The following is a 24,452-nucleotide window of genomic DNA, read 5'->3' as shown; positions in this document are numbered from 1 at the left end:
GCCCGAGAGAAAAACATCTACCAAAACTACAGGATTTTAACCTCTCGCAATCTGTAAAGAACCTGGATGTGATTTTTGACTCTGAGTTTATTTTTATTCCACATATCAAAAACATAACAAAGACTTTTGAGGTTCTTTGATTTGATTGAGATGAGATCTTAGTATTTTAGTCTTTTAGTTCTCTAGTGTTTCCTCATGGGGGCCTGCCACACTTGGGGTCGTCCCTTAGGTCCCTTCGGCCTGGGTGGGTGGACGCTCTGCACTTAGGTGTGGGGCATGCCTCTCTGCCCAGGTCGGGCTGGGAATCCTCAGCGTGGACGGACACCCCCAAAGGTAGCGTCCTCTTGCTTCAAGCCTCAGTGTCCTGCTATGGCTCACTGACAACTCTGAGTGTGTATATTGGTGTGAGTGCCTGTGTATGTATGCATGTACCAGTGTATTTATATGTGTACCTTCAGAATGGCAACTCTTGATTTTGTTCCTTGTTGTAATGTTTTTATAGGAAACACATTGTTAACATAAAGTTTGATTTGCTTCTGAACATGAATTAACCACTCTGAACATATTCCCTTCATCCCTGCTCCATTAAGAAGCAAAGAACAATCATCAATGACAGAGAACATATAATGAATGCATCATTATTCTCCATCCGCTTCACGCTCAGAAGGAAATATCACAACTCATCATCGTGGTTAGCGAGACCATACACTTTAGAAGCACATTTCTCAAGTCAGAAACTATAGAAATGATCCCTGAAAGTATAGTCTTAGGTTGAGTCAGCGCTCAAACTGCATCTCATTCACAGCAGTGTCCTTCTCTCTCAGGGTTCAGAAGTACAGAAGCTAAACAGTGTTTGTTTCAGAAGAAAAACACTTTGAATTCTTTAAGGCTATTTCTGTAATATGTCTAATCATTAGTTAGTGTATGCCAGCATATCTTCCACAGCAAATGCTCAGTTCATTTATCTTCAATAAACTTCACAACAAGATGAAGCCTCGTGTTGATAAATGTCAGCATGCCGTCTGCATTATTTTGTCTTAGCAAATATTTTATTTCATGATTCACAACAGTTTAAAAGATGTTGATGAGTGGGCGTTCAGTAGATGGTAAATGTGATCTTATTTCAAATGAGTATGATGAGCAAAACTGTCAGGATTCGCAGCCACACAAATGTGTTACTGCACTGCTGGATTCATGGTGCACCACAGGTCTCCTACTTGTGTAATATCAGTTGCTGCGCTCCACGAGTCTTCATTAACTCGCATCACTGGGCATGTTGAAGTGCTTACATCAACTGTTTTTAATCCTGTTTATAATCCATCTCTACCTGCTTCATAGGTTCAGCTCAGCTCTTCCAAAGAGCCGAGACGACCAAACCAGTCACGGCGTTTTGATGATGAATTGAGCGGTAAAGCGGTTCATATTTCACTAGCCACATGACTGAGTCACACTTCGGCACAGTGGTTCGAAACAACTGCTTCATGAGCTACAGTGCATGTGTCAGAGGACCATCACGAAAAGCAGTAACCACTGTCTTCTGGGCTCACACTGCCTCCACCAGCACCAGCTTGCCTTTGCCCCATGCTGCATCCTGGTGCCGTGTGTTCCCTGGGTATGTGACATTAAGGCACCTGAGAAGCCAAACACTATCAAAGACATGATTCACCAGATTCACAACAATGCCCAGTAGCAGCGGCAGCCATCGACTGACATGACTAATGGTGTTTCTGGTGATGATGATTTTCAATATTTTTCAGGAGTTGACCTGTAGAGACTTCTGGGCCAAGAATCCATAAGGCATTTTAAAAAAGGCAGCTGGACTTGTAGAGTTTATGAGAAGATGTTTTGCCGCTCGTCCAATTAGCTTCTTCAGTTCTAAGACAGTTCTGGGAAGTATCTTACAGAGACAGGTCAAGTTTCTGATGGGTTTTTACCCACAGTTTCATGTTTAAACATCAACTTCCCACCAGTCCCTTAGAACTGAAGAAACTACTTGGATGAGTGGTGAAAGTCTTCTCAAAACTCTACAAGTCCGGTTGCCTTTTTAAAATGCCTTTTTGATTAACACGACCTGGATGACTGAGAACCTTCAGACGTTCTGGACCAAGAAGCCAACAGAGCCAGGCAAATGCAATTGTCAGACGTCGTTCCCCTGGAAACAAATGAATTCCCTCACATACTGGGCCACTGACAAAACACTTGGTAAAGTAGCCAAACATTTCCTGTGCACCCCAGCCTCATCTGTGCAGTGTGAGCGGTTTGGAAATGCTGTGTAAAAGAAGAAACCATCCAAAAACCGTGGATAAACTTTTATCTCGTAATGAAAACTCATAATCCGTTACACAAGTACATCATCTGGCCTCTTTACCAATGAACCCCAAAGCATACTTTGCTAAAATCCATCATATAATCTGTAATTGCAGCAGTGCCATGTGAAAAGTTATATCAGTCTGTGTTTGTAGAGCACATCTCATGAATGTAGCAGCACCATTTAAGTGTTTCATAATGTGATATAACTAATATTAATAATAAACACCCCACAAGAACTGCAGTGTTGGAGATGCTCCAACCCACACCATTCAAATTTGTTCTGTGTCCATTTTTGTTTGTACTTCAGGTTATAATTTTTGTAGGAAACACATTGTTAACATAAAGTTTGATTTACTTCTGAACATGAATTAACCACTCTGAACATATTCCCTTCATCCCTGCTCCATTAAGAAGCAAAGAACAATCATCAATGACAGAGAACATATGATGAAATGAATCATTATTCACTGTCAGCTTCATGCTCAGAAGGAAATATCACAACTCATCATCGTGGTTAGCGAGACCATACACTTTAGAAGCACATTTCTCAAGTCAGAAACTATAGAAATGATCCCTGAAAGTATAGTCTTAGGTTGAGTCAGCGCTCAAACTGCAGCTCATTCACAGCAGTATTATTCTCAGTCAGGGTTCATGGTGCAGACCCTACAATGTTCAGTCACTGTCAATCTCATCTCATCTCATCTTCTACTACTGCTTAATCCTCACTAGGGTCAGTGGGGCAAAAGTGATCAAACTCTTCCACTTGCCCATTTTTCTGCTTCTGACTGCCTAATAAATCCAACAATTAGATCATCTGTGTTGTCAACTTGAGCAGTGATTATGAATGGGGGGTTATAATGTTATGGGTGGCCAATGTGAGTAACTGAATTTGATATTCAGTCAGTATTTGTCTCAGTTGTTCTCTTGTAGAAGACTGATGAGAGTGAAAGAATATATCAAGCGACGCGTGATTTGCTGTGCATGACTAAAACTTTCACTTTTTTGTTTTATTTTTAGGTCTATGTTGCTTGTGTAGTCACACGTAAACTATTTTTTTTTCAATATATAACATCCAACAGCCACTAAGACCATATTACCTTGAGCCTGACTTTATATAAAAAACGCAAACAATCATCAATGATAGAGTACATATGATGAAATGAATCACTATCCTCTATCAGATTCACAACCTGAAGAAAATATCACAACTCATCATCATCATGGTCAGTAAGACCATACACTTTAGAAGCACGTTTCTGTCAAGTCAGAAACTATAGAAACGATCCCTGAAAGTTTAACCTTAACTGTAGTCAAACTCAAATCTACATCTCATTCACAACAGTGTCCGTTTCAGGAGAGAAAAACAACCTTATTCCTCACCTCTAACCACGTGATACAGGTTACATCGTTCATTCCAGGGCTACCTAATGCCTTCTGCAGTATTGTGATACTAATTTATGTGTATGTCAAATTACTAAACATGCAACATAGTAAAGGTTGTTTGTAAATAACAATTCAAAAACTATGGTCACAGACCCAAATGAATAAATGTATATTACTAAAATTAATTAAATATAATTGTTTAAAGTTACACGGCAGTAGGCAACTTCCATGATCCTGACAAAAAATCAGAGAGACAAATAATTCAAGATTAAAGACTAAATTGATATGAAATTAATAGCAGGTGGATTGGTGCAACACACAAGGGCAGCACTTCATTAGGTAACAGCTGGATGTACAGTTTCATCAAAAGTGGCGCTGAACTGTACTTCTGTTGTCATGAGGCATGATAAGTTAAAATAATGTATTATAAGAAACAAAACTGAGTTTTATAAGAAAAAAAAAACTGTGTTCCTCCTCTGCCTTGAACAAATGTGATATGGTTGTGAATATATGTGACTACCCTGTTTTATCAAATTACAATAAAATATCTTTCTGTGGCATGTAAAATTTACTGTATCTGAACATGATAGCTAACATAGTATGTTATTTATTTCTGCCAACTTCTGGAAACAAAATGTAAATCAGATTTTTAGTTTTTGATTGTAAAAACACAAGAAGGGGAGGCAGGCAAGGCATGAACCATGGAACTGCATCATTATTTCAGGAACGTGCTTTATTTAGTTTGATATTGCAACTTCCCCCTTCCATTGCTGCCTGGATTTTGGACTAGCTCACAGGACAGCCACAGTATGTCAGGGTGGATGGATGCACATCTGAGGTCCTGACGAGCAACACGGGGTGCCCCAAGGAACTGTACTGGCACCATTCTTCTTCACCCTCTACACCTCCGACTTCTGCTACAACTCTGGCACCAGCCACCTCCAAACGTTTTCTAGTGACTCTTCCATGGTTGGATATATCACCAATGATGACGAGGAGGAGTACAGAGGACTGATCAAGAGCTTTGTTGAGTGGAGTAACCGGAACCACCTACAACTCAACATCAGCAAGACTAAGGAGGTGGTGGTGAACTACAGGAGGAATCGGAGGAGACCTGTCCCAGTCACCATCCAGGGTGAGGAGGTGGAAGTTGTGGACTCGTACAAGTATCTTGGGGGAGGTTTATTAAGTACCTTGGGGTCCATTGCATGAATAACGTTAGTCAAGGTAGATGCATTTTACACACTCGCATTTCATACATGTGAAGGTAAATCCAAAGTAGTGAATTCCCTATCAAAGCAGATGGATGTGGCGCCACCTTGTGGAATGTCCATGGAACGAATGTAGCGCGGCCGGTAAAACAGACATAATGGTAACTAGCGAGTCAGGGTCGAGACAGCATCGGACTGACAGCAGTCATCCTATCAAAGGTTCCAGGAGCTAATCAATATCTGTTTCAGCATCTATTTGATGGTTAGTCACTGTTTATCCACACACAATACACGTGTTGGTACTTAATCACTTATTTTCAATAGACTGGACAAAGTTGATATACGTTGCTGCAAAGCCTCGTACTCATTAACTAAACATGTAAATCATTTTTTTCTTGAACATAGATGCGATAACCACTCTGATCATGTTCCTCTCCTCAATACTCCACGAGGAAGTAAAGAACGGTCATCAATGATAGAGAACATATGAACTGAATCATTATTCTCCATCCGCTTCACGCTCAGAAAGGAACATCACAACTCATCATCGTGGTTAGCGAGACCATACACTTTAGAAGCACATTTCTCAAGTCAGAAACTATAGAAATGATCCCTGAAAGTATAGTCTTAACGGATAGCTGGGTGGAAACAGCACCCCATTAGCAGAACAACCATCCTCACTCAGGGTTCGTCTCCGTAGATAAATGTGGCAAAAACAGCCAGATCACGAGGTGACACAAACTGCAGACGAAGAATGATAGACAAGACTGATAGTCAAGGTAATCAAATATAATTGTTCATAAAGAAGAAAAAAAATAATAACGTAGTCTTGCTTCATAGTGATATTACGTTCGCGATATTACGGTTCTTTACAACGAGCGATGGAAACCGAGTCGCAGTTGTTGCGAGGTGTTGGTCTTTTTATTCTCTCTTTGCTGCTTCACTCAGACGCAACCTCATGCTCTTCCTAAGGCTCTTCCACTTCCTCGGCTCCTCCGCGGAGACGGAGAACGGGAACAAAGGGAAGAGCAGCGTGCGGTGCCGGAGAGCGCGCGCCTGTTGGTACGCATGCGCAGCAGCAGCACTACTCAAGAAAACACGCTTCGTGTCAAGTGATTAATAGACAATGAGCCAAACAAAACGCAGCACCACAGTGATGACCAGAAAGTTACATAAATTACAATTACACCAGACTTGTTTAGTGCTCTACATCAATGGTTTTTTCTCATCTGGTCTGGGTTAAGGACCCACCATCACCTCTCAATGACAAGCCGCGACCCAAATCAAAGAAGAGTAAGAGTTCATGACGACTAAACTGCAGCCCCATTATTTTTATTTTGTTTTATTTTTTCAAAAACACTGCATAAAACACAAAGACAGAATGCAAAACCTCACTATGTCTGAAGATAAGAAAACGAGACTTTCAACTTCTCAAATTTATTGAGTGAAAAAACAGCATGAACACACGCAAAAACAAATGTAATGACAAACCAGAATAATGCTAGAGGGGGAAGTACTGTCTTTTACACTCTATTAGCTGCATTTGAATTAAAACCAGAACTCTTCACGTCAGTAACTTCAGACTCAATAGTGCTTTCATGCACCAACACGCTCCACCACCAAATAGAAAAGTCCAACAACTGAGAAATATTAACAACAAATCAAAAACTCAAATGATGTAGTTTTAGCTGAGAATCCTCACTTACTGAATCCATGACAACCAACAGTGCACCGTAAAAACAAAGTTGTCAAAGCAGAGGGATATGGCGCCACCTCGTGGAGGTTTACAATAAGCGCATATCAAAAACATTAAAATCTTGTCCACACATGAACAATATTTAAAAAACAAAACAAAAACAAAACTCATCTCTTATGCCACAGTAAAACACGTTAGTATGTTAGTATACAGCAATTAACAAACTAAGCTGCAATAAGCAGCATATTTATTGCACTCAAACGTGCAAGTGAGAAAATAAAAGCCACGCTGTGCATTTGCAATGAACTTACAGAATCAGCATTATTGGCGTAAAGCTTATTCTGATCGTATGTAAACACATACAAGGAAATTGACTCCGGTCACCTGGATCAATGGTACAACATACAGGTGCTGGCCAGTAAATTAGAATATCATCAAAAAGTTGAATTATTTCAGTAATTCCATTCAAAAGGTGAAACTTGTATACTGTATACTTTCCTTACACACATAGTGATATATTTCAAGTGTTTATTCATTTTCATTTTTATTATTACAACTGACAGCTAATGAAAACACCAAATTCAGTATCTCAGAAAATTAGAATATTCTGAAAAGGCTCAATATAGAAGACACCTGGTGCCACACTAATCAGCTGATTAACTCAAAACACCTGCAAAGGCCTTTAAAAGGTTCCTCAGTCTTGTTCTGAAGGCTCCACAATCATGGGGAAGACTTCTGACTTAACAGTTGTCCAAAAGACGACCATTGACACCTTGTACAAGGAGGGCAAGACACAAAAGTTGATTGCTAAAGAAGCTGGCTGTTCGCAGAGCTCTGTGTCCAAGCACATTAACAGACAGGCGAAGGGACGGAAAAAATGTGGTAGAAAAAAGTGTACAAGCTCTAGGGATAACCGCACCCTGCAGAGAATTGTGACGACAAACCCATTCAAAAATGTGGGGGAGATCCACAAAGAGTGGACTGCAGCTGGAGTCAGCGCTTCAAGAACCACCACGAAGAGACGCATGAAAGACATGGGATTCAGCTGTCGCATTCCGTGTGTCAAGCCACTCTTGAACAAGAAACAGCGTAAGAAGCGTCTCGCCTGGGCCAAGGATAAAAAGGACTGGACTGCTGCTGAGTGGTCCAAAGTTATGTTTTCTGATGAAAGCAAATTTTGCATTTCCTTTGGAAATCAAGGACCCAGAGTCTGGAGGAAGAGCGGAGAAGCACAGAATCCACGTTGCATGAGGTCCAGTGTAAAGTTTCCACCGTCAGTGATGGTGTGGGGTGCCATGTCATCTGCCGGTGTTGGCCCACTCTGTTTCCTGAGGTCCAAGGTCAATGCAGCTGTCTACCAGGAAGTTTTAGAGCACTTCATGCTTCCTGCTGCTGACCAACTTTATGGAGATGCAGATTTCACTTTTCAACAGGACTTGGCACCTGCACACAGTGCCAAAACCACCAGTACCTGGTTCAAGGACCATGGTATCCCTGTCCTTGATTGGCCAGCAAACTCGCCTGACCTTAACCCCATAGAAAATCTATGGGGTATTGTGAAGCGGAAGATGCAATGCGCTAGACCCAACAATGCAGAGGAGCTGAAGACGACTATCAGAGCAACCTGGGCTCTCATAACACCTGAGCAGTGCCACAGACTGATCGAGTCCATGCCACGCCGCATTAATGCAGTGATTGAGGCAAAAGGAGCCCCGACTAAGTATTGAGTGCTATACATGCGCATGCTTTTCATGTTCATTCTTTTCAGTTGGCCAACATTTCTTTCATTTTTTTTCATTGGCCTTTTCAATATTCAAATTTTTTGAGATGCCAAATTTGGAGTTTTCATTAGTTGTCACTTATAAATATCAAAATTAAAAGAAATAAACATTGGAAATACATCGGTCTGTGTGCATTGCATGAATATAATGTACAAATTTCACTTTTTGAATGGAATTACTGAGATAAATCAAGTTTTTGATGATATTCTAATTTACTGGCCAGCACCTGTATATAAAGCACAACACTAAAACATAAAGATATTGTACAAGGAAAGAACAGAATAACTGCAAGCAAAGGATTAGCTACACGTGAGAATAGGCACCGTCCACCATTTCATATTTATAAAATTTATTGTTAACACCTTGTGCGATAACCACTCTGATCATGTTCCTCTCCTCAATACTCCACGAGGAAGTAAAGAACGGTCATCAATGATAGAGAACATATGAACTGAATCATTATTCTCCATCCGCTTCACGCTCAGAAAGGAACATCACAACTCATCATCGTGGTTAGCGAGACCATACACTTTAGAAGCACATTTCTCAAGTCAGAAACTATAGAAATGATCCCTGAAAGTATAGTCTTAACGGATAGCTGGGTGGAAACAGCACCCCATCAGCAGAACAACCATCCTCACTCAGGGTTCGTCTCCGTAGATAAATGTGGCAAAAACAGCCAGATCACGAGATAAAATGAATTGTTATAACACAAGCAAGAGAGACAGATAGAAAGATAGACACCTCAGTGCTTCTAAGACTATTTATTTAGTGTTATAATCCATCTTTGAGGGACCCAGAATGCCTTGCGAAAGCCATCACATACGTCATTACATTACACGTATTTACAACTTCTTTCAAAAAACTATATGAGTCGTTACGTTTACCTGTGTATGGACATTATAAACATTAATTAAATTGAACACATCCGTGGACGGTAGAAGCGACCGTAAGTTATTTTAGGTATAAGGTATAAACCGTTTAAGAGTAGGTGTTTCACGGTGCGTCGGTTTTAATGTTCCTGACAGGAAACGACAGAGAGGTGACTAAGAAGAAACGTTCCGTCTACCACTCCAACCCCTTTAAGCACATGCCTCCGAATAATACAGTTTAAACGCTGACATAATTATCACCGTATGTCAATAGTGGACAAGCAAAATGACGAAGTTAGATAGAAGACAGTAAAAAATGTTTTGTTTCATCGTAAAATATATCCCCGAGTACAAGTATACTGATTTAGCAGCAGTTGGTTTGGCGCGACACCAGATGGTAGCATTTCACCAGCTAACAGTTGAATTCAAACTTTACAGTAAGTATAGCCTACTGTTTCGCCAAAACTGACAATACATTATATTATTGCTGTTATTGCCTGATACAACTGGTATACAACAACACACTCAACTTTCTAGTCAAACACATGAACCGTTTTGTAAGGTCACCACAGCTGGCTAATTTACAGCTAACTTCACAATGTTCACCTACAGCGCTCTAAATACCCTTAAATTTCATGTTGTTTATTTTAAACACCTAACACCCATGGACGAGTCAGAATAACTTACCAGAGTGAGAAAGCTAGGCTTGGCGCATACTCATAGCTTTGCGGTCGGATAAAAACGGATAACACATTCAACACTTGATCATTTCTTAGCCGGTTGCTAATATGATGTCGAACGTTTCGTTGCGCATGCTCAATAAAAACACTCTGTTTAAAATAAGTTTATTCGTGCAATAAAATTCATTCACCAGAACCGCTGATGTGACAAATACGTGATTATATAAATGACAGCATTTTACATCGGGAGAAATCATTAGGTAAATCTTCATTATACCGTAGACATCTGGAATTCGTTTTCCTTTCCATGTGTTCAAATGACATATCACATATTTAACACAATACATAAAAATGTTATTTGGTCATTAATCTGTCTGATATGAATCGCATGGAACAGAAATAATGTAATCATACCCCAGTCGTGTTGCTAATAACAGCTGCACAGTGCTGATTTAATGTCTCCAAGTACTTTGATTGAGAAAGGGAATGGAGAGAAGGCACCCATGTGGATATCTGTGTTATACCTGCAACTAAGACTCTCAAACATAAAACACATGAAGACATTAAGGATTTTGATAAAACGATTGAGACAATTAAAATGAGATGAGGAGAATACATATCCATAATTACTTCATTTAATTACACTGTTTTAGAACTTTTCAGGTTTTATTTCATGTTACTATAATATTAACTTCAGACAATGTTACCACAATCAAATCAATTTAATAATGCTTGTGCTCTCTCTTTCTGCAGAACAAATGAACTGATTGCATCATTCATTAAGAAAAAAAATCCATTTAATTGTAAAAAATAAACATTTAGTTCAGTTAGTTGCCCTTCCAACTATTGTTGAAGTCCCATCCATCAGCACTTAAGTTCTACTCAAATCTAATTCTACTTTATTTTAATACACAGTAAATCATGCTTATGATGACTGGCATAGATCAAGGGGGATGGAGGAGGAGGGATGATGTTGCTTACTGTCAGCATCATCAGTCAGCTGTGTGCAGACATGCTTTTAGTTATGATCTGGTCTGGAGGTTGACTCGAGATCTGCCCTTGAATATACAATGCTGCTAACCCAGGCTGCTGGCTAATTAAAGTCTGGGCTCTGTCAGATATACTCCATCCTCTATGGGTTCTCCTGGTACCTCCTCCGCAGATGGTGCACTTGTCTCCTGGCCTCAGAGCGAACGCAGCTGGTGAAGGAGGTGTGGTGTCTGCCCTTCACCTGGTAAGCACAGAGGGGAACGAGGGGAAGTTCAATTCAACCGGAATACATATGGTTCTTTTTACTTAGTCACAGCAGCTACAATTACTGGTGCTTTACCAAGCCTTATTTATTACATCCTGTTACTGGTTTAGTGTCAGTTACATCCTCTGGATTCTCCAAAATGAAGACATTCAGGAACTCGCTGTTGCAACTCTGTACACCTACAAGTACGCAATATGATTAACGCAAATGTGGTAACAGTGATTGCCAATTTGTTGTTCATGGGAAATTCATATACCAGGTAAGTGTTGCTTTGACTATAAAAAGTAAGGAACAATATAGACATGTATATCATGAGGATGTATATATTGTGTAAACGTTATGAAAACTCATTGTGTTGATGCATTTTAGTCACACCGGGCATTTTGTCGAGGCATGTCAGAGAAGTCATATTGCAGAGACAATGTCAAAGGCCTGGGGATGAATCTCACTGACGCTGCTGAATGTCTGTATCATCATTACATTTTCAAGAAACATATTAAACTTTGCAGTTAGTTGGTGATACTTATCTGCTTGCCAGCTCCTTCTTCAGACAGGATTTAAAGGAGGTGGCGCGCTCCACAGCTTTATAGCCCTGAGACGTCAATTTGAGAAACATCGTAATAGAAAACGAGTGAGGCAGGAAGATTGTTGTAGCAGGAAGGGGATGATTAAACAAGAGACAGAGAGAAATTAAGGCAAGAGCAGGGAAACATATAGGAGCAGAGAAGATAATATGGATTAGAAAGGAGATTAGTTATACAAGCAGAATAAAAAGAGATATGGGAACAACACTGTTAAAAAGCCAAGACTGTGAGGCCAAGATAGCATCGCACATAGCCTCTATGCTTGTACAATTTGCAGCATACCAGGCAAATTCTACACTTGTAACCACATCTCACATAGTCCATTCAGCTCTGTGGAGGATCTGAACTATAGTATAGTAACAATCTACCTCTAGAGGGTAGTATGTCGTTTAGGAACAGCCATGAAGTTACTCAAAACGATTTCCAGTTTAGTTGGGGGTTTTCATCACTCATTTAAGGTGTTACCAGTCATAGCTGACTGTCTTTTTATGTGTTGAATTATCACTGGCGCTGTCCACATAATATTTGTGGACAGCCTAGTTAAAATATTGTATTTTTGTTATTCTTTACATACACATTTACATACACATACACTTTACACACACAAACACACACACACACACACCACAAAACTGACCTGTGAAGGTGCTCTGTGGTATGTGGTACCAAGACTGTAGCTAGCAGCAGATCATTTAAGCTTTACAAGAATCACACTTTGATATGAACCACTGTTATGAGTTAGTTATTTACTATATCAGAGAGTGAGCATAATGTTTTGGCTGATCCGTGTACACTGCTAAAGTGACGGCACCAAAAGCCCCAAACCGTCTCTCTGAAGCAGACTATTAGCTTTTCTGTGGAGAGCAGTACAACCACTCTTTCCATATGTCTGCATTGCTGGGATTTAGACTTTTTAGTGAAATTCCGTTATGATCTAAGAACATAGTTTTCTCAACTCATAGAAAGTTCCTTACCCTGGCTCCCCTGTGCAGACGGTCTTTCATGATGCCAATGAACTCCTTGTAGGAGAGCTGGTCGTCATGGTCAACGTCAAAGATCTTGAAGATGGTGTTTACAAGGTGACGTGTCAGCTTGAGGCCTGTGGCCACATAAACCGCTCTTGCAAACTCATCTGGTAGCAGAAAATGTAACAATGATCATTTTGTCCATTTCTTGCACAGACAGCAAGAAGAGAAAACACAGCATCTGTGAGCATAAGCAGAAGCCTCAGCACAGGACAGTTCAAAATGGTTTTTGCTACCTTGTCCAATGGAGCGTGAAGCAAAGTTGTACATCTGCATGGCGATGGCGAAGTCCTCAAGGTTGTTGAGAAACTGGAAGAAGGATCTGAACTCATCAAAGGTGATTCCCTGAAACATGAGAAGAAACCATGTGTGAACTGATCCGGGAAATGAGAAGGTAGAAGCATTGAAGAAAACCATATCCTCTGGAGAGGAGGAAGCTTAGAAATGAGAATGATGACCAATCCAGCAAGACACCACTGAGGGATTAACAGGCGTGCACACAACATTCCTTGAGGTACACCCTCTCTGTTTGAAAAACTGATCAGAAACATTTCAGTGACAAAGCCAATTTAATAATATAAGAAGCTTTACATGAATGGATTGTGTGTGCATGAAATGGACAAATTAAACAGCAGTATTTCATAACCTGAAAGCAACGGCATACAGTCACAATGCTGAAGCCAGTCAAGGCATAGCTGGTTATTGAGATGGCATGTGATTGTACATTGTAGACGTAACAATGAGGTCAGACCAGAGCATTATTTTCTCTACATTAGGTCATTGTGTATTCAATAGAATTAATGACCAAACTTCAAGGCTATATTGACAGTGCTTGGCGCCACAGGCTTTCTGCTGTGAATCAAGTTCAAACATATAACAGATGAATGAGATAAATTTAAAAAGTGCTTAAGAAATGTAGCTTTCTGAGTTTACATGAACAGATGCAGATTAAAATACACTTTCTTGCTGTGTATCTCAACCTAGACAACCCTTATGTGGAGAAACAAAGAAGATGGAAAGTGAACTAGCAGGATAGACTGACCAACTGTAGGCAGGTTGAGGAAGAAACCAACCTGCTTCTTCCATAGCACGAGAAGGAAAGAGGGGACAGAAATAATGTTGGATTGCAGAAGGACAACAGGTCATAAAAGCATAGATAGATAGATAGATAGATAGATAGATAGATAGATAGATAGATAGATAGATAGATAGATAGATAGATAGATAGATAGATAGATGAAAGTGCCATCCAGTGTGTGTCTGTGTATGTTTTGTCTGTGTGCATGTGTAGGGTCAAATGAAGCAATGGAGCACTGAAGTGTGAAGAGCCACAACAGCCTCAGGCAGAGACAATGGTGGGAATTTACAGGTGTTTTCTTTGGCTGGAGGGCAAGAGCACCCATAGAGGAGGAAGACATTTAACAGATGGATAAAGATTAGAAAACCTGTTTGATGTTATCTAAAGTAAAACCTCCAGTCTGTGTGTCCCATACTGTGTGCATGCATGTATGAGCTCTACCTTTTCATCAGGTATACTGTGTCGGACATTCTCAAGGTAGGCGCTGATGTTTTCCACGTTGGTGAAACGCAGCAGGATTTTGGCAAAGTCTTCTTCACTGATGGTGGTCATACCTTTAGAGTAGGTCAGAAACTCAATCTCCAGAACCTCTGTCTGGAGGTTATCCATAAACCTGAAAGGCATAAAAGAAAAAAAAAATTAACTTCATTTATCTAAGCTTCTGTGATCTGTTTAAAGTTGTTGGCATTAGCACACATTTCATGCTGTACCTGTAGAAGTCATCAAATGTAAGCTCTGCCTTCCCTTTCTTCCCAAAGAAATGGACCAATAGTGTGGTGTCAATAGTGATGCTTTCATCTGCTCGCTATCAAAGGAAGAGTAACAGGACACATGATCAGTGGCTAAGTGGTAAAACCTTGACCACTGTGGCTGGAGAAGATGCAGTTAGCGGGATGAGTCCATCATTAATCCAACATTGGCCAGGCTATCAAGATGCAGGTTTCTGCTGTACATGTGCGGCAGATGAGCAAAATGGCAATCAAAGGAATCGTGTCAGATAAAAAGACGGCAGATATCATTCAATCATATCAGTCTAGGCAGCAAAATATCAGTCATATGTTTTTATTGTTGGTTTTTGAACAAAAATCGGGGGGATCTAATTAGAAGTATGGAGCTTTTCTTGTGTGCAGTCTAGACTGGTGAGTGTTGCTGTAGCAGGGTGAAACAAAGACAGAACGACTGATGAAGACTCGACAAGTGCTCAGGCAGCAGCCCAACTAAAGATACAGAAGCACAATGAAAGAATGAACAGACTCATGCCTGCATTCATCGAGCCAGAAGAGAACTAAGGTGGAATTAGGACAACGAATTAAACCAGTAGAGTGTACTGAACAGAGAGAAACAAATGTGGGCTGAGGAAGAAAGACGGGGGGAAGAAGACTCATGGAAGAACATCAACACAGACAAATATACAACACTGAGCTGCCAAACACACACAAAACACATTAAAGCCACCATAACCCATGCACCTTGCTAATACCACATGGATACACTTGAACATAAGGTCAAATAACCAACAGCAGAAGTGAACAAAACCCACATAAGCAGAGATGCAGAGAATTTGTGAACCCATTCCACCTTTTTCCGACAATGAAGAAGAATCTCAGCTGTGACTTTTACAACTTTTTTCGGGTGCTTCCGTCTTTTTTGTGCTTACATAACCTTCTCTCATACTTGAAGTGTGTGTCGTCTCTGATCTGGTCATTTGAAAACCATTCAATAGGCTTTGGGCAGTTTGACCTGTTTGCTTATCCTCTATTCTATTTATGACGTACTTAATCCCTCTAAAGAACAAGGTTACATATGTACTGTCTGAGCTGCTAGAATTTACCTGTGTTTTTGTTACGTAATGTATATATGGATTTCAGAAAAAGGTGACAGAGAGCAGCTCCAGAAACCACTGAGCCAGCATCAGACTTCAAAAGTCCATATTTTTGCTCACTGCCTGCCATGCCCCTCCCAGCCAACCCCCACATCCAATCCTTGGCCATGCTGAGGAATATATATGCAGACATCAGATCTAGTGGAATCTCATGTCCATCTGAGGAGGAGCGTTTATGCCATTTCCATCATCATCATATTTATCATCATCACCACGATGCAATTCGTGGTTCTACCTCAAGAGTAAAATCCTAAAATCCAATGTGGGACGAGAAGAAAATGTCAAACAAGATGACACATGTTTACATATGAAAAAAGTCAAGATTTCTGTAGTGTTATTTAGGCATGTGTGTATGTATGTGTGTGTGTGTGTGTGTAAATGTCCATGACAGAGCTGTTGGGATATTGACAGAAATGGAACCAGGCCTTAAAGTTGACTTCCCGGTATTAGAATGATGAAATAATAAAAGGCAAAATGTACTTTACAATATGAGATACATCTAAGCAGAAAAAACATTCTTCTCTTCTTTCTTTAGAAGAAACATGTTTCATGTAAGTCATTTAAATCAGATTCTTAGTTTCATTATCGGTAACTCTGGCTGTCAGTGCCCTGTATTAAATAGGTGAAGGCAGAAACCAGATAGAAGGCGAACATGCCTTCTAGATCCCACTGTAATTGATACAGACTGGTAACCCACAGGAACAAAAAGTCTTCTGGGAATCAAACATTAAAAGTTAATGCTGTTTGGACCACCAACATCAGTGTAGCTCCTAACATTTAGTCTGTTTCTGGTTTATTTTGCAGTCTGGGGTTTCCGTCTTTGATTAGGGACATAGGAAGAGCTCCTTCATATAAACACAGACAAACTGAAACAATTACAGACTTATCATTACAGTCTTGTTTTCGTGTCTCGTTTACTAGGGGGTCTATTCATTAAGTCTCTGATTGCGGACAAAAGCAATACATAAATACTTATGCTCTTTTATCTTTTAACTGACGCATTACTGATGTCTTTATGACACATGAACTGTTCATACATCTAGACAGCATCCAGGTGGTGCGTCTGTGCTCTGTTCCTTAGGTGGACCTCCCTTAGCTTCTTTTTCTACTTTCAAACTCTTGTGAGCTTGAAAATAATTCCTACTTTGAAACTCTTCAGTAAAATGTATGTATAAACAATATATACAGATTTCCTCATCACTCTGGTTGTCGTCTAATCGTACAGTAACTTATCAGCTGATCAATATAGATGATTTGTTTTAATGACTCAACATTTAAAAAACACAGTTGCAGAAGCCTGGAATTGGAGCTTAACTCAGTACTGAGATTTGGAAGCTGTATTATTCTGCTCTCTCTATATAAATACAATAACTGTATTAAACAACTAAATACAGGAGCATTAATTGGTCATTGACCACATGGAGGCAGATGTACAGGCTGTTTTAACTAATACTATAGAGACTACGGTGAATATATATGTTTCTAGCCACTTGCAGAATGTGTATCTAATATTTAGTCCAATTTTATCTCTATTTTGGTTCCTACCATTTACTGAATGATCACTATGTTCACCAAGCTTCCAACCGTCTTCTTGTCCTCAGGTAATATGATAACCAATACCCACTGCAGTCAAGCAAAACTATGTAGTTATGGGCTGCAAAACCAAAACACTACAGGTGAGGGAAAACCTCCAAATCACATAGCAATTATTTTTTGGATTCAATGCCGTGAGTGACATTGTTCTATTGTTAAGATAACAAATACTGATTAAAGCAGCTTTAATCATTTCATGAGGATTCCAAGCAGTAACCTGTCTTCTTAACTATAATCCTATAATTATAGTTAAGAATAATAACAAAAGTGTTATGCTGTTGCTCCTTTACTATGGCTAATGCTTGTTTTTAATCCTATCACAACTAAGGATTTTTATCCTTCATATTCAACCACAGAAAAGGTTTCTTCTTGTCAGTCATCTTTGTCAGTGCACAGTTTTTTGTTCTCATTCATTTGAGGTAGACGTAATGTCAAACTGATCATAACAAACTTATCATTCCTGGAAGTGTGGCAGCACTGGTGTGAGCTCATCTTCCCCGTGATAACGTAATGGTTACCACGCCTACGAGGCACGAGCCAACACCTGGTGTATGCATGTGTCTATTTGTCCATCTGTGTGTTTGTGAGCTTGAGCTGCCTTTGATCTTGCAGCAGAGGATAAAAACAGTAATTACTGATGTAAACGCTAAACGTTCTTCCTCACCCTCCCTTATCTGTGAGTAATACTCCAGAGGAAGAGCTCATTGTCGGTGTTTAGCCAAGTCAGTCAGACTGTCAGTCAGTCACACCTTCCAGGGTTAAAAACAGCTAACCCTCTTTCCCCTTCTCACGACCTGTTCATTTTTCTCAATGCATCTTTAGCCCCACCTTCTTTTCCTTTCTTTCTTTCTTTCTTTCTTTCTTTCTTTCTTTCTTTCTTTCTTTCTTTCTTTCTTTCCACTTATCTTATCCCTCCTCTGGTTATTCTCATTTCCTTTCTCTTCATGCTACCCGTCAGTACCTCCTTCAGCTGACAAACAGAGGTGATTTGCTCTTTCCTTCCCTCCCTCTGTCTTTGCCTGTCAGTCAGTCCCTCCTTCTCCAGACAAAAGCAGAGAGGTATAATGGTGACTAATCTGTTGACTAAACACATCTTTCTCTAAATGCGACCTGCTTCTTTCTTTTCCCCTAAATGTACTTCCCAAACCTCTTCTCTTCTCACCCACTTTGTTCTTGGGCATTTGTTCTGTCTGCTGACCTGTGTCATCGTCTTAAAGCCTCCTTCACCTGTTTGTTGACTCTGATTTTATCTCTGTCTTCTGTCCTCATGTTTTCTACTTATCTGATCAAGGTTTCTTAAGGATTTATTTTACTCTTTCTCTGTGTGTGTTCATTAGTTAATTTTATTTTACACAGTCTTTAATAGCCCTGTTTATTTTTATTTTCCTTACTCTTCAGTCCCCTCAGTCTGACTTGTCTGTTCTGTCCACCTTACATCCCGGCAGATGAAAGGCTGCTCGGTGTAAATACAAGGTCAGCCCCATTACACTCCACTGTCATTACCTCAACCTCAGCTTCCGCTGCCACCACAACACACGGCCTGTAATTAGTCGGCAAGCCTGTTAGTGCTGTGTTAGCTATGATTAATTATGACCCATCTTTATCAGAAAGACAAGCGTAACCAAGGAAAAGATAAACTCTCTATGAAAAACAATTAGCCAAGATGTCTGATTTTGAAGAGTCAATGATTTTCTGTAGAAACTGATCTGACTTTATTTGAGTTTTAGTCATATAAGGCAGGCATGTTAATCTGTTAGGTCCCACCGTTGAAATTGAGCTATAAAAGTAAGGATTGAGTTTTTTCATTTAAATGTCTTGGAAATTATTGGAAGAACTGTCATTAAATTTGTAACTGACAGTTAATATTCTCTCAGAATTAGCTACTTCAATTTAAACTTAAATTTGAACTTCAGACCTTCTGCCATTAATTAACTATATGCTTTGGTATCAGTTGCCTGTTGCCACATGCTGTTTGATTTAGAACTGCTGGGTGCTACATTTGACATACTTTTTGTAATTCAAAGTTTAGAAATGAACCAGTGAGTTATAAATTCTATGTGCTTTCATAAATGAGCATGCAGCTCTGTAATGATCTTTTCTTGTATGTGCTCTGCTTTCCACCTTCTAATCAGTAGTAACCAGTGTCATTTAACATGTTTGGTGCAAAGTGAGAATGATCTGACACCAAAGCTACACCACTAGCAACAACACAGGACAGGTAACAAGGCACAGATACACACAGAAAGCAGAACGAAGAGACCAGTCAAAGACAGGAGCAAGGTGAGAAACAGAACAGGTTACTAGAACAAAACAATTACAAGGTCACTCATTTGACATTAATGGACTGGTACTGAAATTTAAAAAAATAAAAGTTTAAATGATTTGAAAGTATTAAAAATGAACAGGGACAATAAAAAATGAATGATGTCATCTCATTACTTATTTCACTAATAACTGAACTAATGTGATGAGACTGGACAGAAACGTCCAACCTGTGGATGAGGATCAGATTATCACGTACAAAGTCATACTGTGTCAAATACAGAAATCACCCAATCAGTCTCTCCTAATGTTTTCAAGATTATAGGAGAGCCTGATTGGGTGAGCATACTGAGTTAATTGCAGTGATTTATTTGAGAGCTCATCTTAATAAAAAAGATAAAAAGGCCTGGAGGAATGAACTGACTAGTTTCTACACTCTACAGAGGTGTAGCAAGGATAAGGACAAGGAACACATACATATCAGAAGAGGAAATGACAGGAAAGATTGTGAGGTACATCTGGTAAAGATCTAGATGCTAAGTGAAAGCTTCACTTTCAGAATCCTGGTTTTATTTTAGCCAAGTTTCATGCTACCAAATTATTGCTATGGTTCTTAGATTATCATTATTTTAACTGGAAAGGACTAAAGAGGAAGAAGGAGTGATGGGTGAAGGATGGATGGATGATGGGACAGACAACAGTTGGATCTGTGTACCTCCGCCAGGTCAGAAAACAGGATTTGACTGGCGCTTCGCCTCAAAACGTCCCAGTAACTCCGTGCCACAAACTCCTGACTCTCTTTTTTTAGCACCTGTAGGAGTGGTGAAGCAGGGCCAGGGTCAGTTCACCTCCACCAGTCTAGGAAGTAACCTTCCAATACTCACTCTATCATTTTTCTATCTATACAGACATATTCAAATAGTTGTTTTTCTGAATTTAAATTCAAAGCATAAACAGCATAAACATATATGGATATAAAGGACTAGTACAAAACATTTATAATTAAAAAGTACTTCTTGATGAATTCTGGCACTAATCTTCCCGCACTGTCAAAAACATGGCTAAACCAAATAAGACAGAACAATGGATTAAAAGTAAAACAAAGGCCTCTCCCATAAAAATAACAAATAAAAATTGCTGCATCGACCAAATTTTTGATTCAGTGTTGAATTTACTCCAAGCATCAACCACATAAACATTTTATTTAGTCGGGAAAAGAGTTAGGGAGGAAAGATTATACACAGACAGTCCTATTCTATCAATTCATGTGCATTACAGATGATAAAGTACAAAAGACGCCAGTAACAGAAAAGTAAAATATTTAATAATCTCCACTAAGAAAAATCCCAAGGATTGCTGTTGCTTTATATTTAAATTATTATAACATGTCATTACTTTGACTTTGTGCTGAGTCAGCAAATAATGTGAGCACACTCCCCTGCTAAACCTATAGTATTATACCAGCTCTGTTTATAGCGACAGAAAACAGCTGGTTGTGTTAGTATGCATTCTACTTTAATAAAAGCTAAACACAATGCTGAGCTCCTGACCACCCACCTCGTCTTTCTCTCCAGGGAGCACGCAGCGGCAGCCATTTTAACATGACCCTGCACCACTCTTAACTCCACAGTGACAATGCAGCTATCCATCACAACACTGACAGGACGAGGAGTGTGTTCGTGAGTGTGTGTTTGAGAATGAGAGAAACAGACAGAGAGAGAGGGAGAGAGAGTGCAGGAAAGCTCCCAGTGGCTGGTAGCCAACGGTGACTGGACGGCATATATCATCCTGACGTTTTTACTACACTGGAGTCCATCTCTATTTGAAATATTTATTACTACTCGTGGTAAAGGGAACATCTATGGTGATTACCAATATATCTCAGGGAAAAATATGAGCAAATAATGACCTAAAGTGCCTTGGTTTTATTAATAACTAGACAGATATGTGTTCTACTTTCATAGAAGTTCATCAGTATAACAGTTAAAAAGCAATCTGTTTAATTTCAGCAGACGTGCGTGACCTGTTTGCTTTCTTTATAGTTATAATGCTAATGTGCTCAGACAATTAAAACAAGGTTCTGTCTGTAACCTAGGCCTCCTCAATAAAAATCTCCTGTTCTCCCTCTATATTAACAAACCTCCCCCCAACAGGAACACACACACACTGCAAAACAAACAGCATACGCTCTAAAATGGTCTAAAGTGGATGGTCTAGATTGTGTTTAGAGCTTGGAGTGTCTCAAGTCGTTCTAAATTACATCCCTCTCTTTTAGTAAGAGTTCATCTCTCCTGACCCCTTAAATCTATTAGTCTTTTTCTGCCGTTCCTCTGTCCATTCATCCCATCCTCTGCCATCATCCCTCGATCAATCCATCAGCTGACCTGACAGATGGACACCCTTTCCTGAGTCCTTGTCTATCACTCTCCCCCTTTTCATTCACCCTTTCAAGGAACCGGCAAAGTACATTTTAGTGATGACAGAGGACCAGCTGGGCAGGGAGAAGGTAAAGGATTTTTCAAAGACCACGTCAGGACACAGGGGCATTAAACACTGTCTGCACAGTGGTCTGATATTATTGACATTTACACCATTGAAAAAAACACTCTCCCCAGAAGCCAACAAAAACCCATGAGATTATTTATTTATAATCATTATAACTGGTGCAAAAAGAAATACCTCATACCTCCCAGTTCATTCACTGCTCTGTCCCTTGCCTTCCCTACAACTGTAACTGTAATTCATATCGGCATCAATGTCTTTTAGTGAGTTAGGTGAGAAGATCCATGTATCCGATTAAATCTGAAACTAGACTGACTTCGGCTTAGTATAAGGGCTGCAGGCAGCAGAAGGCAACATGGCTTTGCAAACTCCTGTTTTTTTTAATGCTTACGCAAGATACAGTCCCTTAATTTGTGAAATTTTAAGGTACGGACACGTCAGTTTGACACTGAAGAGCTAGAGAATTTGCCTAACGTTGCCAGTCCGCTCCAAAAAGGTGAATTTGAACACACCACTAGAACTTCAGCCGGCAGAAAGCAAGCTGGCACATATGTCCTGCACCTGTGTGAGAAGAAATAACTCTTCATGCTAGCAGGTGGTAGGAGTCTGTATTCAACAGTCAAAAGGAAGTGCAACCACAGCTGGGAAGCTAGAAAGAACTACAAACCATCGTTGATCAGCTGGTCTACAGGTTATTCATTCTAGATGATCATGTCATACTGAAAATATTCGTGTGTTTAAATGTTCAGATGTTCAACATGTCAAACGTCTAAGAAGTCTGTGTAGCCGCTGGACTTCCTTGTTTTGTTTACTTATGCCGCTTTGGGATCTTTTCTCATGCACTGGCTCTCTAAACTGAAGAGTCAATCAGAAAGGTCTCTTTGAGCAACTCACTCTGTCGCAGATTCGGCTGGATTCAGATTCAGACACTCAACAACAGCCCAACACTGACTTGGTGTGTTGTGGCCCGTAAGACTACTTTTCCAATTGTTAATTCTTCATCGTGCTTGCAAAACTGGGGAGGATGTAGAAACCCATACAGTTGATCCTGATCCTATGTTCATCGTTTACTTTCTTTATCTATCCAAAGAATAGAAAAAGGAGACTATGTTGCTATGGTTTTGGATACATACGCTGTTCATGGGGGCAACCTGATATCCATACAGCTGCATACTCTAACACACAGAGAGAGACATGAGACAGAGAAAGAAGAGGGCAGAGCATGCAGTCAGAGAGGAGGAGAGAAGGTAAAAGACATGTTAGTACATGCAAGGAAAGAGGATGTGTCACTTTCAACACATTTGTGATTACATTTTAGAATACACACTTTGCATTACAACACTCACTCCACTGCACAAAGGGTTTGAGACGATGCATGTGAAGGAAACTGTAGCATTTCCACAACCTTTATTTCATATTAAATGTAAACGTTATTGTCGGTATTTCAGGTGATCCAAATGTTTTTTTCTTTTGCTGTTAAACAGTACATCCTCTACTTGTGTCTTTGAATGAGTAGCCAAATAGAGCATCTGTATCTGCAAGAAATGATATAAAACCTCCATTTTTAAAATGCTAAGTACAGATAAACCAATACAAATCAATGTGTTTTTCAAGGCAATAGTGACGCATTCATTTTTTACTTCATTGTTTAATTACCTTAAACACATGTCAACTATTTTACCACTGACTGTATTTTTACAGCCCAACATATAGAATAAGTCCACACCCTTATATCTGTGAATATGTGTGATAAGCTAATATTGAACCAGCCATGTCTATTTATGGGTGGCTATATTTCTAAATGTAGGCTTGATGGACTATTAAGTACTTAAATATGGGCTGAAATGTCATCAAGCTTGTCTCTGTCGATATAAAACACATGGCTGACATAAGCAGTGTAGTACTGCAAAGTGTATAGTTTCAATCACAGAAGTGCTAAGACACATTTTTTGAAAGTGTATCAAATATAAATAGTACACAATAGGGATACCTGACACAATAAAAATGGAAGAGATACTACATTGTTAAAAACTGTTTCTATGCAGCATGCTCTCTAAACTAGTTACATGAAAGGTTAAGTTAAATCTGATTAAATACAGATGACGATTAACTTTATGATGTGTCGCATTCAACACATCCACATGTACAATGTCCACATGTACAACACATATCTCACCTGAACGTGAGAAATATAAGTACACGTGTGATTTAATTATTGATGCAGTCAGTTGTGATTTAGGTTTTTGATGTATAAGAAGTCGCATGTGGTTATGTTACGTATTCCCTCAATCACTGATGTCTTTATTACCGGGGATCATGGTGCCTGCGGAAACTTGTA

General features: G+C 39.6%; 1 protein-coding gene and 5 non-coding genes across 14 annotated transcripts in view; all 6 read right to left on the bottom strand.

Annotated features, from left to right (window-relative positions):
- Positions 1 to 550: 550 nt before the first annotated feature.
- Positions 551 to 768, bottom strand: LOC125004819. Its single transcript, XR_007112395.1, has one exon. It is a non-coding gene; the product is annotated as a small nucleolar RNA U3 (small nucleolar RNA).
- Positions 769 to 2,681: 1,913 nt separating this feature from the next.
- Positions 2,682 to 2,900, bottom strand: LOC125004805. Its single transcript, XR_007112383.1, has one exon. It is a non-coding gene; the product is annotated as a small nucleolar RNA U3 (small nucleolar RNA).
- A 488-nt stretch (positions 2,901 to 3,388) lies between these two features.
- LOC125004806 lies at positions 3,389 to 3,612 on the bottom strand. Its single transcript, XR_007112384.1, has one exon. It is a non-coding gene; the product is annotated as a small nucleolar RNA U3 (small nucleolar RNA).
- Positions 3,613 to 5,317: 1,705 nt separating this feature from the next.
- LOC125004818 lies at positions 5,318 to 5,533 on the bottom strand. The gene has a single exon (XR_007112394.1). It is a non-coding gene; the product is annotated as a small nucleolar RNA U3 (small nucleolar RNA).
- Positions 5,534 to 8,754: 3,221 nt separating this feature from the next.
- On the bottom strand, positions 8,755 to 8,970 carry LOC125004817. Its single transcript, XR_007112393.1, has one exon. It is a non-coding gene; the product is annotated as a small nucleolar RNA U3 (small nucleolar RNA).
- Positions 8,758 to 24,452, bottom strand: part of micu3a (mitochondrial calcium uptake family, member 3a) — a 29,729-nt gene continuing 14,034 nt past the window's right edge. Inside the window, exons 8-16 of one of the 9 annotated variants that reach the window (XM_047578921.1) lie at positions 23,248 to 23,289; positions 20,328 to 20,423; positions 14,586 to 14,680; positions 14,317 to 14,488; positions 13,871 to 13,876; positions 13,034 to 13,142; positions 12,747 to 12,904; positions 11,716 to 11,780; positions 8,758 to 11,167 (exon numbers count right to left, since the gene is read on the bottom strand). In XM_047578921.1, coding sequence (XP_047434877.1) covers positions 11,161 to 11,167; positions 11,716 to 11,780; positions 12,747 to 12,904; positions 13,034 to 13,142; positions 13,871 to 13,876; positions 14,317 to 14,488; positions 14,586 to 14,680; positions 20,328 to 20,423; positions 23,248 to 23,289 — 750 coding nt within the window. In that variant the 3' untranslated portion in view covers positions 8,758 to 11,160. Of the gene's footprint in view, positions 11,168 to 11,711; positions 11,781 to 12,746; positions 12,905 to 13,033; positions 13,143 to 13,870; positions 13,877 to 14,316; positions 14,489 to 14,585; positions 14,681 to 20,327; positions 20,424 to 23,247; positions 23,290 to 24,452 lie in introns of those variants that run through there. The other 8 variants (XM_047578919.1, XM_047578926.1, XM_047578923.1 and 5 more) reach the window with 8 other exon arrangements.

Source organism: Mugil cephalus, chromosome 2, assembly GCF_022458985.1.
Source record: "Mugil cephalus isolate CIBA_MC_2020 chromosome 2, CIBA_Mcephalus_1.1, whole genome shotgun sequence".
In the NCBI taxonomy this organism is placed as follows: Eukaryota; Metazoa; Chordata; class Actinopteri; order Mugiliformes; family Mugilidae; genus Mugil; species Mugil cephalus.
This window is presented reverse-complemented; position numbering and strand designations above follow the sequence as displayed.